Source organism: Engystomops pustulosus, chromosome 1, assembly GCF_040894005.1.
Source record: "Engystomops pustulosus chromosome 1, aEngPut4.maternal, whole genome shotgun sequence".
In the NCBI taxonomy this organism is placed as follows: Eukaryota; Metazoa; Chordata; class Amphibia; order Anura; family Leptodactylidae; genus Engystomops; species Engystomops pustulosus.
Window position 1 is genome coordinate 103,604,215 of NC_092411.1, and position 13,025 is coordinate 103,617,239.

Here is a 13,025-nt window from a genome sequence, read left to right on the forward strand (position 1 = left end):
TAAAAGGTTTACTACCTTTCTGCACTTCTCTAATTAAATTCTAAGGAAATATTGACCTAAAGACAGCCCTGTCCTTTATGTAGTTGTGTACTTTGAATTGCTTTTACATTAGTTTTAGGGTGCTGATTGGATGCATATTATTATTATCATTAATAGATTGTAAGCTCTTGTGAGCAGGGTCCTCACTTACTATTGTTTCATATGAGCATTACTTCAGCATTATTACTCTGCAATGTCTTATTTTATTTGTATGTGTACCCCATAATATGTAAAGCGCTGCAGAATATGATGGCGCTATAGGAATAAAGATTTATTATTATTTATTAATATAGGCTCATTGCACAAGTTACCTTGTGAGTTCACTATTTACATACTGATTCTAATATGCAGTGAAATCTCTTTGAACAGACCACACACATTTGCACCAAAAAATTGTCTTTTAAAAGGTTGTTCATACTAAAAGGAAAAATAATACAGAAAGCAGGATAATGTGAAAATATTGATGAAAGAACAAAGTCAACTGAGCCCTTGCATACAACCATATATTGATTTTTCACTCTCTTTTTGTAGCCAACATGGTGAGGTATCTATTTTTTAATTCAGGATAGTTGCATCATTAATGCTCTTTAGTATGTCACATCTCAAAATCTTAGTCGTCCGCATGGCTCTATCCTCATTCCAAGTTGTCAGCATAGTTTCACTTCTTATTCCTGTTCCCCAGAATGATATCCCTCTAAATGGTTTTCCCCATCAATGTCAGTATTTCGTTTTCATCATCAATCCCCCATAATAGTTTCACTATCATTTCTGCATCATGATTCGTCTTGATTCCAGGAGTAATAGTCAAGAAATAATAACAAATGAAAACTTCTAATTACCAGGATGTTTTGGCAGAAATTCTTTGGCAGGAAATCAAAATTTTCTGCTGGGATTAGTTGAGTTCCTATTTTCTAACATTTTTGAAAAAATCATTGTAATGTAAAGTATAATCTATACCTTAATAATTACTGTTCATTAGTAAAAAAAAATATAGGTCATACATTTCCTTTAGGTCTATGAAACAACAGAAAGTGAACTCTATACTAACCCAATAATTCTGAGAGATGTAAGGCCCAACATCATATTGACAACCTGTGAAATGACCTGAGGCGGGCGCTATACAATTTATAAGTTCTAATATAATGTAGGATATCGCATCAGTGGAAGTATAGAAGCACTTCTCAGCTTGAATTATTATCAGGACCACACTTTCAAAAACATGGAAACTACGGAATATCAGATTTTCTTCAGCTTTTCTTCAGCTTCTGAACCTGTAAAAGTCATTTAACTGCTAAACTAGAGTTAACCCCTGTTTTGTATTAGTATTACTGATGCCTTGAGAGCAAAGTACAGTTTCATCTAGTGGGATGCAGGTTATGTCTGTATAAAGTTGTGTTCTAAACTCACTCTTCATCACACTAATCACTGCATTGTTGCTCTATGGCACAAAAACATCCTTACAGCTAATTGTCATGTTCCTACATCACATGAGTTGACAATGGGTTAATATCTCATAAATGTAGATATACTGTAAGGTAGCCGTTACTGGATGCTGTGGGGCCATGTGCTGAGAACTGATAAACTCAGAGCAGTGTCTGGATTGCACCAGCCCCATTGGGAAATCAGTTGTCTTCCTGATGAGTAGATCATGGGGGGGCGGAATCAGTCAGCCACAGGGAGGAGACAGATAGTAATATAGATAATGATCCCCCCATCCAGATCTTCTTCACATCAGAATAGAAGGCAGCATCAGGTGTAATAATCATCCCCAGAGACTGGGGTGTAAGACTGAAAACTTTACTCCAAAGTGCCACATTGTGACAGTAAGAAGTGTGCGAAAAGGAAAAAGCACTTCACACAGGTAACTTTAACAACGGACACAGCCAATCTACTTTGTATAGAGTATGAAGACATAGATAGATTGATAGATGAATAGATTATAATTAATAAATGTCCCCAATGGTAAATATAACAATGTCCCATAACTTTAAAAGTTTCTGGGTATAAACACAGGTATTTTACGCAACTTGTTTGGTGCTTTACGGTTTTGTGGTTTATAATAAGAAACAATCATTTTTGTGAGAGATTTTTAAACATATTCAAAAAAATTATACATATTTATAGTAAAGTTTTGTTTAATAAGGTGTAGTGCAGCGAGATGTTTATTGAGATCAAATACCATTTGGGGAATGCAAATTGGCTATAGTATGCATTATAATAAATAATTTAGCTCGTGGTTAATCATATGAATATTGTGCCGTAAGCTGCACTCAAGCTTGGTACTAGTATCTAGTAATGATCAATTATCACTGGTTTTATAATTGTGAATCGGACTTGTTTAGGACTTGTTTAGACCAGGAAACATCCATATATTTTTCAAGATTAGCTATTGGGTTATTTATTAGCTGCATGGCTAATTATTTAGTCAGTTATATTATTGGTTAATTTTTAAACTTAAGGCATGTTATGAATAAAAGTTGTCATGGTGATGTCTACCCAATGACTGAGAATGTTTGAGAGATACATTTAGCAAAATATTTAGTCACGTGTTTTTATTGAATATATATATATATATATATATATATATATATATATATATATATATATATACACACATATATATATATATATATATATGTCTTTATGTACAGCATAAACATATACCGGCGGTCCCCTACTTAAGAACACCTGACTTACAGACGACCCCTAGTTACAAATGGACCTCTGGATGTTGGTAATTTAGTTGTCACAGAGACCAAAAACATTTTGTCGGGAGCTACAATTATAAAAGATACAGTTCCGACTTACATACAAATTCAACTTAATAACAACCTGGGGACTGACCGTATGTGCCTAGTTTGTGATGTCCTAAAAAACTGCTAAGAATGACGATATGGAAAATGTCCGACTTCCTGAAACCTGCAAAGATAGGGCATATCCACCATAATTGGTGTGTAATAATGTATCTTGCCAAAGACTTCAAAAACTCAATGTATAGATCACGCAACTGGAAATGTAATGTATTTTTAGAGAGAAAACATGTTGTCAATATGACAAATTTTATTATAATATATGATATTCTACTCAAGGATTGTTCTGATGATTTAACAAATAAAATATTTTTTACATATTTATGTCCTTATATTAATATTAATATTACACAAACTCGTAAATCCGTTATTTAAATTGTCAATGAAAGCACTAAATAAATGTATAAGGCAGCCCGGCAAGATATATTTAGTACTATGTCCTTGATCAAGTAAAATAATAACTTTAAATAATAATATTTTATTATTTAACATAAAAGAGAAAAAATAGATTTTTTTCAGTCATGTAAAATAAATTCCAAAAATCCTTTTATAAAGACTGGGGGTGATGTAGCATTTTCTTTTCTGTCTATGTGTGTGCCGTGCCAAACTGACCATTTCAAAGTCAGTTTGACATAGACCTTTTGCAGCAAATTCATTAAATTGGTTTGGGCAATTTCTCACAATAGGACTGCATTCATGTATTGTGTCTCTCTCCGTTTAGGCACAAGTTATGGTACTTTTGTGGTTTTTGGAGACTTTTTATGAAATTGTTGCAAACAAACCACATAGCATAAGACACTGCCAGCAGATTTATAATAGGGCCAAATCCCTTTGTAGGGAGCCTGTATAATGATACATTCCCCCCAATAATTATTCTTGTACACTAATATAGTCGTGACACATTTAAAGGTAGAAAAAATATGTATTTTTATAAAATTAGCAGTGAATTAACTGCAATCTTGTTACTTTTTTGGAAAAAAGTCTAATAGTGAACATTGATGAAGGTGTATAAAAACTATTTTAATGTTAAATTATAATACAGATTATGAAGGAAATGGATTACATAGAATTGAATTGAATAGATTAGAATTGGAGAATGTCAATATTTTTTTTGTCTCCAGCAATTAGTAGGATGTATCAAAATACATCAGCATGAAGAGACATCAGTTTTTAGGGTTTTCTATCAAGTAGCTAAATTTGTTTTCTGTAATGAGTCTCCCATATCTATAATTTGCTGGAGTAGAGCATTATGTTTTATTTCACGCAAACAAATAAGCATAATAAGTATAGGAGGATGGCAAGTCAACAACATGCTAGTGTATCTATTATTATTCAAAGTGTATTTGTTTACTTTTTATGTTACTTTTAAGTTGTACATTTTCCTTTTATTTAATTCTGTTGATATGGGTTAGGAGAAAAACCTCCTTGTCATCTTTTTGAAGCCATAATTCTGGAGGGCAGATATTTTAAGACCGTGTTGTGTCAATGTTGAAATGTCCATATAAGGTAGTTAGCAAAAATTTTTTTTTCTCTGCAACATCAGAGAAAAAATGGACAAAATATGATGGATGACGGATTTTGTGGAGCCTTTGATTTCTATGAAATTCTTTGTTCCACATATGTTAAAAAAGTGCATACTGTGTTTTATTCTCACTGACATACAATGCCCTACATTTATCAAAAGTAAACTCACCAATGTGCAGAATGTGCCAGATTATTGAATACTGGTGATCTTTAATCTGGCGCCCCTGCACTGCTTGGGAAGTGTGCACAACTATTTTTTGGTGCACCTTTAACAGTTCTGTCAAGTCACTATAATAAATGTGGGGCATGGTCCAACTCTGCATCAGAACGCCTCCTTTAGGTGCTGAATTCTATAGCGCGGCGGACATGGTGCTGCTGCGACACAATACTGGGGCAAACACTTCATTAATACATGTACAAGCAATTTGCATATTCTTTTCAGTGCTAAGAAAATAATGGGTCACTATGCTACCAGTACATTAAGGTCCATTTTTCGTGCTTGATTGGCATCAGTTTGGCATCTATTTGTATTAAATTACCTGAAATATTTCATCTATATGGCATTTTGTCATTCAGTTTGCAAATAACTCTATAAAATGTGAATTTGTCCTCATCTAATAGGATGATTCTCAAATTGTAATTTTTGTTCATATTTAATGCTATACAGTACCACCACCACCATACTTTGCAAAAGTAGATACAGCAGATCCATCCTATGTCTAAGTAACTGCCACCATTCTGTACTAAAATTATACCAACAGCAGATTAAAGTGATGTCTAAATAATACTGTTATAAATTCATAAATTAATTATAAATCCCAACTGAAGGCCATTGTTGGTATTAATAGTGAAATACATATATGGTATATCATTGCATTGCATATATGAATTTTATAGTATTAGTATATAGACACATAAGTGCATTCATGAAATAACTATGTCTAAACTATTTTGTCTTAATAGGTCCCTGAGCAAGGATCAAAGTTTAGAAGAAAAATTGTGGCGCAGAGCTTGGATAGAAGAGAACTCCTGGGCAGAAAATGTCTCAAAACAGCTACTATGAGTGTGAAAAACGAGGTCATGGTTCAGGCTATCCTTCCCGTATGGGACCAACCCAAGCAGAGATTGTAGGAGGCAATCTTTGTGATCCTGAGACCTCTGTGGATTTATCCACATACATTGAGTCAGGAGAGGAACTTTTGTCTGATCTGTTTCCTATGAAGCAGGAACGACTTAAAGCATCATATCAATATCTGCCCTCAGAAGGGCTGTCGCCGGCTGCTCTTTATACATATCCACATGGAATTATGCCAGAACGTAGAATGGGAGGATATGAGTCTGGGGGGGTGATTGTAAAGGAGGAGACGCGAGGATCACACAGGACTGTGTGCAATACTCTACAGTATCAGGCTGCACAGTGTGCACAGACAGCAATGCATCTTCCTCCTCAGATGGAGGGAGTACATCCTGCACTTCGTGTATTAAAGGTGAGGGATATCTACTTTATTCAATTTCCTTTGATTTCTGATTTATGTGTTAATGAGGACCCTCTAGTAGCAGCTTTTCTTTAGAACTCTGTATTAGAGTTTTCCCCCAGGAAACATTAAAATACATTTTTTGACACTTTACTTGGTAACATCAACCAGTCTATCAGGCCTAGATTTGAAGATGCCATGGATGTGAAAATAAACACTCCTTAGCTTCATCTTGTCTTCAGATCTCATAATCCAAATTTAAAGGGGTTTTCCACGGGATAGGGCCTAACAGACCCCCACAGATCATGAAAACGAGGGCTGTCAGCCTAATGGAGCAGACAGCTGTACACGACCGTTCTGCTCCATTAATCTATATGGAGCTGACAGAAATTGCCAAGCGCTGTGCTCAGCGATCTCCATCAGCTCCATAGAGATTAATGGAGCAGAAGGGTCATGCACGGCCGTCTGCTCCATTAGTCTGATGGAGCAACGAGGGGTCCGTCGTTTTTGTGAACTCCGGGGGTCTCATCACTGAAACCCCAACTGATCAGCAAGTTATGCCCTATCCCGTGGATTGGGCTTAACTTGCGTTTATGGAAAAACCCCTTTAAGGAAATCAGCCAGTTGAAAAAACACAAAAAACTAGAAATACTCACCTCCGCTCCTCTTTATCTTGATCCCGTGGGTATTCTTTGCTTTTATTTACATGCTAGGATCACCAAGAAAAGAAATTAACAATTTGCCGGTCGTCTTGTCCCTGTGCTCCGGGCTCCTAATTGTACACACCCTAGCCACCTCCCTCTCCCAGCATGGTTAGAGGACATGCATAATTAGCAGCCCAGAGCGTCGGATATCTTGTTCCCGCTCCGGCCTGTTAATTAAGTTTATTTTCAAGGAGATCCTGGCGTATCAAGACTAGTGAAGAACACCCGCTGGGATCAAGATGAAGAGGAGCAGAGGTGAGTACAGGCGGTCCTTAACTTAAGAACACCTGACTTACAAACTATACGACCCCTAGTTACAAACGGACCTATGGATGTTGGTAATTTACTGTACTTTAACCCTAGGCCACAATGATCACCTGTAACAATTATCAAAAGTGTCTGCAGTAAAGCTTTATTGTTAATCCTATTATTGTTATTATTTTTTCAGTTATCTCTAGAATTTATGGCTAGGACTTTTACTCACCAGTCCGATGTCAATAAGTGCTGTTTCCTCCTTTCCGTGCTTATGACATTACGCAATAATTTTGCGTGGCTCGTTGTTTGGATACTACACCTTAGCCCAAGGGAATTCCCAGGAAATTATGTTACGGGGAATCTCCGCGCTGATGTCACGTTTGCCGAGATTCATTTCTGGACCCCATGCCTTTATTTCCATCAGTTGCCTAGCGACCATATAGCATCAGATTACAAAAATACACAATTTTAGTAGTATTATCCACCTTTTGGGAACAATAGACTGTTGGTTCTGTTCTGATATATATAGGTCTCTTTTTTTGTAGTTTTTATCTTGTATTTTTTTTTTCCAGTATGTGTCCTTAGAGTGATGTAATTCAGCCCAATGTTTCCCAGCCATATTTTTTTTTCTTTTTATGGATAAATGTGACACACAGTATGTATTATTATGCCTGATGAAGGCTCATGTACTGAGCCGAAATGCGTTGCCTTTTAAACTTTTTATTTAAAATAAACGCTGAAAGTCAGAAATCCTCCTGGCTGTCTAGATGTTTCATTATTGAGTGCCGGACCCACTCCCTTCCCTTTTGGGTCTCTTCCATATTTTTAATCGTGGTGATTATGACAACCCAACACTTTTAAAATTCCATTGTTAGAGAGACACAAAATATGTTGGCTGGGGTTAATAAAATATGTGTATATGTAACACATATTACAACAAAGTTCAGACTTACATACAAATTCAACTTAAGAACAAACCTACAGAACCCTGTATGTAGCCCCTTTCATAACTGCATATATTTTTGTGTTTTTTCAACTGGTTGATTTCCTTTAATTAATTAAAATGCACATTCATAAATATCTAAAACCAAAATAAAAATAACATATGGTATAATATAAAATATATATCTGAAAAGGATTGCGTACCTACTTTGAAACCCAAAGTCAAAACATGACTGTACTGTAGTACACTATTTTTGGAAATATTTCTAGACTGATAATAAATGTTGTAAGTGACTAAGAGTGCTAATGAATATTTACACGCTAAACTCAACCTCTAAAGACCATTTGGCAAGCTCCTTTAAATATCCGTATCTACTTCTGTTCTGTTGCTGAAATCACACACTGCTCAGTACAGTTTTCCAGGATCTGCAGTGAGCATTGAAACTCTTTAGCTTGTGAATACTCTGGACTTATAAACTCTCTTAGTAATAACTGCAAACATAACAAGTGCTCTTGAGTTCTAAGAATTCATGTAATAACGTGTGCAAATTGTATAAAGACACAAAATAGTAATGGTCATTGATGTCTACAACATGCAATTTTACATCAATTTTGTGTTATGATGTGACCATAACTATTTATGCTGTTGAAATAAAGATCATTTCTACATATTGTAGAGTTTGATATTTTAGACTCTGTTCATATTTTGATTGAAATTTCATAAGAATGGGAGATAAAAGGCTGTACAGCATGCTGTGCTTTTCCTACCCTTAAAATGACAGACAGCAAGAAAGTGTAGATCAATGGGACCTGTTGTTGTCTGTCATGTGACAAATCTGTACAGGTTTTGCAGCATAATTCACATTTGTTTCACATTTCAATTTACATATAATTCACATTTAATCTCGACCTCAGTTTATATAATATTTTTTAATGAATGGTTGGTCCAGCATAAATTATTTTTTCATTACTGGCTGTAGCTTTTGTAAAACAAAATCCAAAGAACTAATACTTACCTCTGTGCTCTCCTCTAGTCCAACATGGTGCCTCCTGACAAAGCCTCTGTTTGTATGCAAAGGCACAGTAATGATGGCACATCAGCATTGTTCATCCAAAACAACCTGCGGCTGAAGCCATATTAGAGTAGTATTAGGCAATATTAGGTATGTGCTACCATAACATTAGTAGAGCCTTTCTATATCAACAGTGGCTTTCAGTGACAGGAGGTATTTTTTTGAACTAGAGGAGCGGGAAAAGTATTTCTTTTTACCTCCACTAAAAGCCACTATTAGGCAAGGTGAGCCTCTTGCCTCAGGCAGCACCACTCACAGCAAGATGGAGGCAGCTGCTACTTAAAGCCGGGGGCAGCTGCTACTTAAAATCAGCCGCTACAAAGCAGGAGTTGACACTTAAAAACAGTGGAGGGACTGGCTTTTGAGAGATTTATAATTAATCTCTCCTAGTGTAAGACACTGCAGGGAGAACTCACTTACTAAAAATATAACCTAATATATTTCTCTTAAATGGGGCGGAGAGGGGGAACCTTCGCATAACAAAGAATTTAGGTTCACCCCTGGCTGTATATTAGCTTTACCAAACCAATGGCATAGGCACTACATGTGACTTTTAAGCTGGTGGCAGTTCAAAAGATATTAATCTTTCTGTTCCATATTTTATGACTTCTTTTGTTCCGACTTGTCATATTTATTATTATTTTGCATTTATTCAGACTTGCTGAATCACTTGTTCAGTGTGGTCAGTTTTAAATGGGGCATTACTCCATTTCTATCTACAAATCTACTAATTTATTCTACTGTGGTTGCCCCTATACTTACAGTGAAAAAGTTTTTGTATTATTTAGGAATTTTTTGTAGATATTATTCCCGGAAAAATTATAAGAAACAAAGAAAAAAATATATATAGGTCAATTTACCTTATGACAAATACTGCGTGAATGCAATATGCTGTCATTTTAGCCCCATGAGTGGCATCAGTATTGTTTTTTCTTCATATATCTCCCTTTTACATACATCTTTTACATAGATTTTATTCATCTAAGTACATAATTTTCACAAATCAATAGTGCAGTTCATAATGGTAAACTGAGCAATATATTCTATTCTTCGTTGTCCAATTTTATCCCCTTCCCTCCTCCTTTACAGTCATCATTGTATATGAAAGCTTCTTACAAACCTGAATGAAATTTAACTTTATTATTCAGTTGTTTAAATATAAACATCTGTCAATAAAGGCAGTCCCCGGGTTACGTACAAGATAGGTTCTGAAGGTTTGTTCTTAAGTTGAATTTGTATGTAAGTCGGAACTGTATATTTTATAATTGTAAGCCCAGCCAGAACTTTTTTGGTCTCTGTGACAATTGGATTTTAAAAATGTTGGATTGTCATAAAAACCAGGATTAACAATAAAGCTTAACCGCAGATACCTTTGATAACTGTTATAGCTGTTTATTGTAGCCTGGGGAAAAAAATACAATTACCAACATCCAGAGGTCCGTTTGCAACTAGGGGTCGTCTGTAAGTCAGGTGTTCTTAAGTAGGGGACCACCTGTATATACATTGGGTCAATTCTATCCAGGTGTGTAAAGAGTTAAGTTAGAAATTATAATAACTTCTTATCTACCTGCACAAAGGGAGAATAGAGAATACTTGTTTAATATTGTCACCTGCACTTTTATTTAAAAAAAAAAGTAAAATGGTATTTACATCAATATCATTAACCTGAAAAAAATGGAAAAGACAAAAAAAATAGCTGTAGGGGGTAATTATTTTATTCTTGGGGTAGCATACATTCTGTGTGGTCAGTGTCATGGGTTATAATGGGTATACCAATAGTGCTGTTCTTGAAGGCCCTCCCTATATCCATAAAATTTGGATGTATGATGTATCATCAATAGCATCTAATAATTCATAATATTTGTGAATCTTCCTGTATGAAATTGACCATAGTGACAAGTGATTGCTCATTTTACCTCCAAATGAGTTTGTCTTCACCTTGGGGACCCATTATTCTGTTTTAGAGCCTGGGCCCAAAAGAGGGTTCTTTGGTACTCTGGTGGACCAGTCTAACCCCGATTGTAAATTAGTATGTGTGGGTTCAGAGGTTTTTTACATTTTTAAAATTCTCTTTTTTATTTTATTTTTTAATATTTTCACATTTTCTATGTTAATGGATAAATGTATACTTTTTTATTTTTGAGAGAAACTGTTTAAACTTTTAGTGGCACATGTTAGAACTGAACACATAATCTATGGTTGAAACCATACGTTTACATACACTTTATAAAAAGACACATATGCATATTTTTCTCACTATCTGACATAACAGAAGAATAAACCTTTCCTGTTTAATGGGTCAGTGAAAACTGCAGTGACTAGGACATGGACTAGGACTTCTTAATGGAACGGAATTGGCCTAAAGAATGAAATTGCAAGTTTACATTAGTAAATTTATTTATCTCACCATTTATTCCTAATTGCATTTTCAGGGCTCGCTCTCTGGGATGATGCCTGCCCCTCCATTAAAAGAACAAAGCCATAAGGGTAAGAAGTCACTGAGCAAAGACAGTCTGGAATATCGCCTACGCCGTGAAAGAAATAACATTGCTGTCCGTAAGAGTCGAGATAAAGCCAAACGGAGGAACATGGAAACTCAACAGAGGGCTCTAGAGTTCATGGCAGAGAACGAAAAGCTACGTAACCGTATCCAACAGCTGACTCAAGAGCTAGAAGCTTTGAGAGGGGTTTTCAGGCAAATCCCAGAGGCTGCCGCATTGGCAAAGTCATCTGGTGCCTGCAGCTAAAAATAAAAGCTCCCCAAATAAAGATTCAGGAAATATACCTTCACAGAAATTGCAGTTGTATTTCACTGTTATGGACAGTTTGGGACTAATTCATTCCACATGACTAGGAATATTCATGTCCTGAATATTGGACTATTTAGGTGTCTCCTTACTTAATTCTCCTATAAATTCCTGTTTTGTGGCCACTTGTACATATTTGTGCCAAACATAGAAAATAATTGCATATATTTGTGGTATGTCTATAAATAAAGGTACATGTACTCAAATTTATATATAGAAAGATATATACAAGAATACAAAGGGAAGCAAACACAAGAAGAAGTGAAACAAATTAATGACTTTCTGTGTCTGTGCTCCTCTCTCTACATTTACATTTGTCTTTGCTGGTTATGTTCTTGCCAGTCCGTGCTATTCTTTTGTGCTTTTCCATCAAATCGTTATTCAATGATACCTGCATCCATTTTATTACAATCCCACCTTACATTCCTTTTTACTTTATTCTATCCCTCCTATTTGTTCTCTTTCTCTTTTCATTACCTCTCCCCATCATCTACTTTTCTCTGAAAGTCTGATGGAGATCTTCCTATTACAACATATGTTTGCAGCTAATGGTGACCACAGAGTTAGTTCATCATCCTGTTTGAAGGAGTAGAGGCTGGGGCGTAGCAGATGACACAGTGGGGATGTGGGGAAGTGAATATGAATATATGATTCACAATATGACAACTTCTTTCTTTATATGCAATATTCTCATTATGTACAGACCCATTGCTTTGAAACTGTAAGCTCCAGCTCTGATATTTTTGACTTGAGAGTGATTTGATTGTATAGTGTTTTTATCTGTACTCTTAAATTTGATAGCTTGAAATTATATCAGAATTGATTTAAAGTGATTTATAAATACTAGGACCTGGAAACCAAATATTCCTATAACATATTATACCTCAATGCCTATTTCTCAAAAAGACACTGCCACAAAACAATACAGGAAATTGGTTGCTTTTTTGCTGGAATCTTTTGCTTCCTGAATTGTTTGAATTGAAAAGTGTAAAACTTCCAGGTCAACCCACAGCCTACATTCACATTCCACTGGTTAAAAGTCTGCAACATAGGTCAGTATGTAACAACAATGAGCAGCTCATACTCCATATCAAGTATAGGGGCAGGTCCAAGCTCACAGTCAAGAACCCAAAACCCTAAAAAGGCTACATAAGTGCTCACAATCAACAAAACAGAAAAGCGGCGCATGAATGTGACAGATACTGTCCTGTTGCTTTCTACGCTACTGTATATATACAGCATATATATGCTGGTTGGACCCCCTTTTGCCTTCAGAACTGCCTCAATTCTTCGTGGCATAGATTCAACAAGGTGCTGGCAGCATTCCTCAGAGATTTTGGTCCATATTGACATGATCACACAGTTGCCGCAGATTTGTCAGCTGCACACCCATGAT

General features: G+C 35.7%; 1 protein-coding gene across 1 annotated transcript; it reads left to right on the top strand.

The window, feature by feature from the left end:
* Nucleotides 1–1,771: 1,771 nt before the first annotated feature.
* CEBPE (CCAAT enhancer binding protein epsilon) lies at nucleotides 1,772–12,884 on the top strand. Its single transcript, XM_072126155.1, has 3 exons — nucleotides 1,772–1,900; nucleotides 5,337–5,860; nucleotides 11,255–12,884. Exons 2-3 carry the CDS (start codon nucleotides 5,414–5,416, stop codon nucleotides 11,567–11,569), a joined length of 762 nt encoding a protein of 253 aa, XP_071982256.1. The 5' UTR covers nucleotides 1,772–1,900; nucleotides 5,337–5,413; the 3' UTR covers nucleotides 11,570–12,884.
* The last annotated feature ends 141 nt before the right edge of the window (nucleotides 12,885–13,025 follow it).

What these genes read in the sequence shown, in the direction of transcription:
- CEBPE (XM_072126155.1), top strand. Translation starts at nt 5,414, where the DNA reads ATGTCTCAAAACAGCTACTATGAGTGTGAAAAACGAGGTCATGGTTCA. An exon ending in CTGCACTTCGTGTATTAAAG is followed by an intron (nt 5,861 to 11,254) that starts GTGAGGGATATC and finishes TTGCATTTTCAG; the next exon opens with GGCTCGCTCTCTGGGATGAT.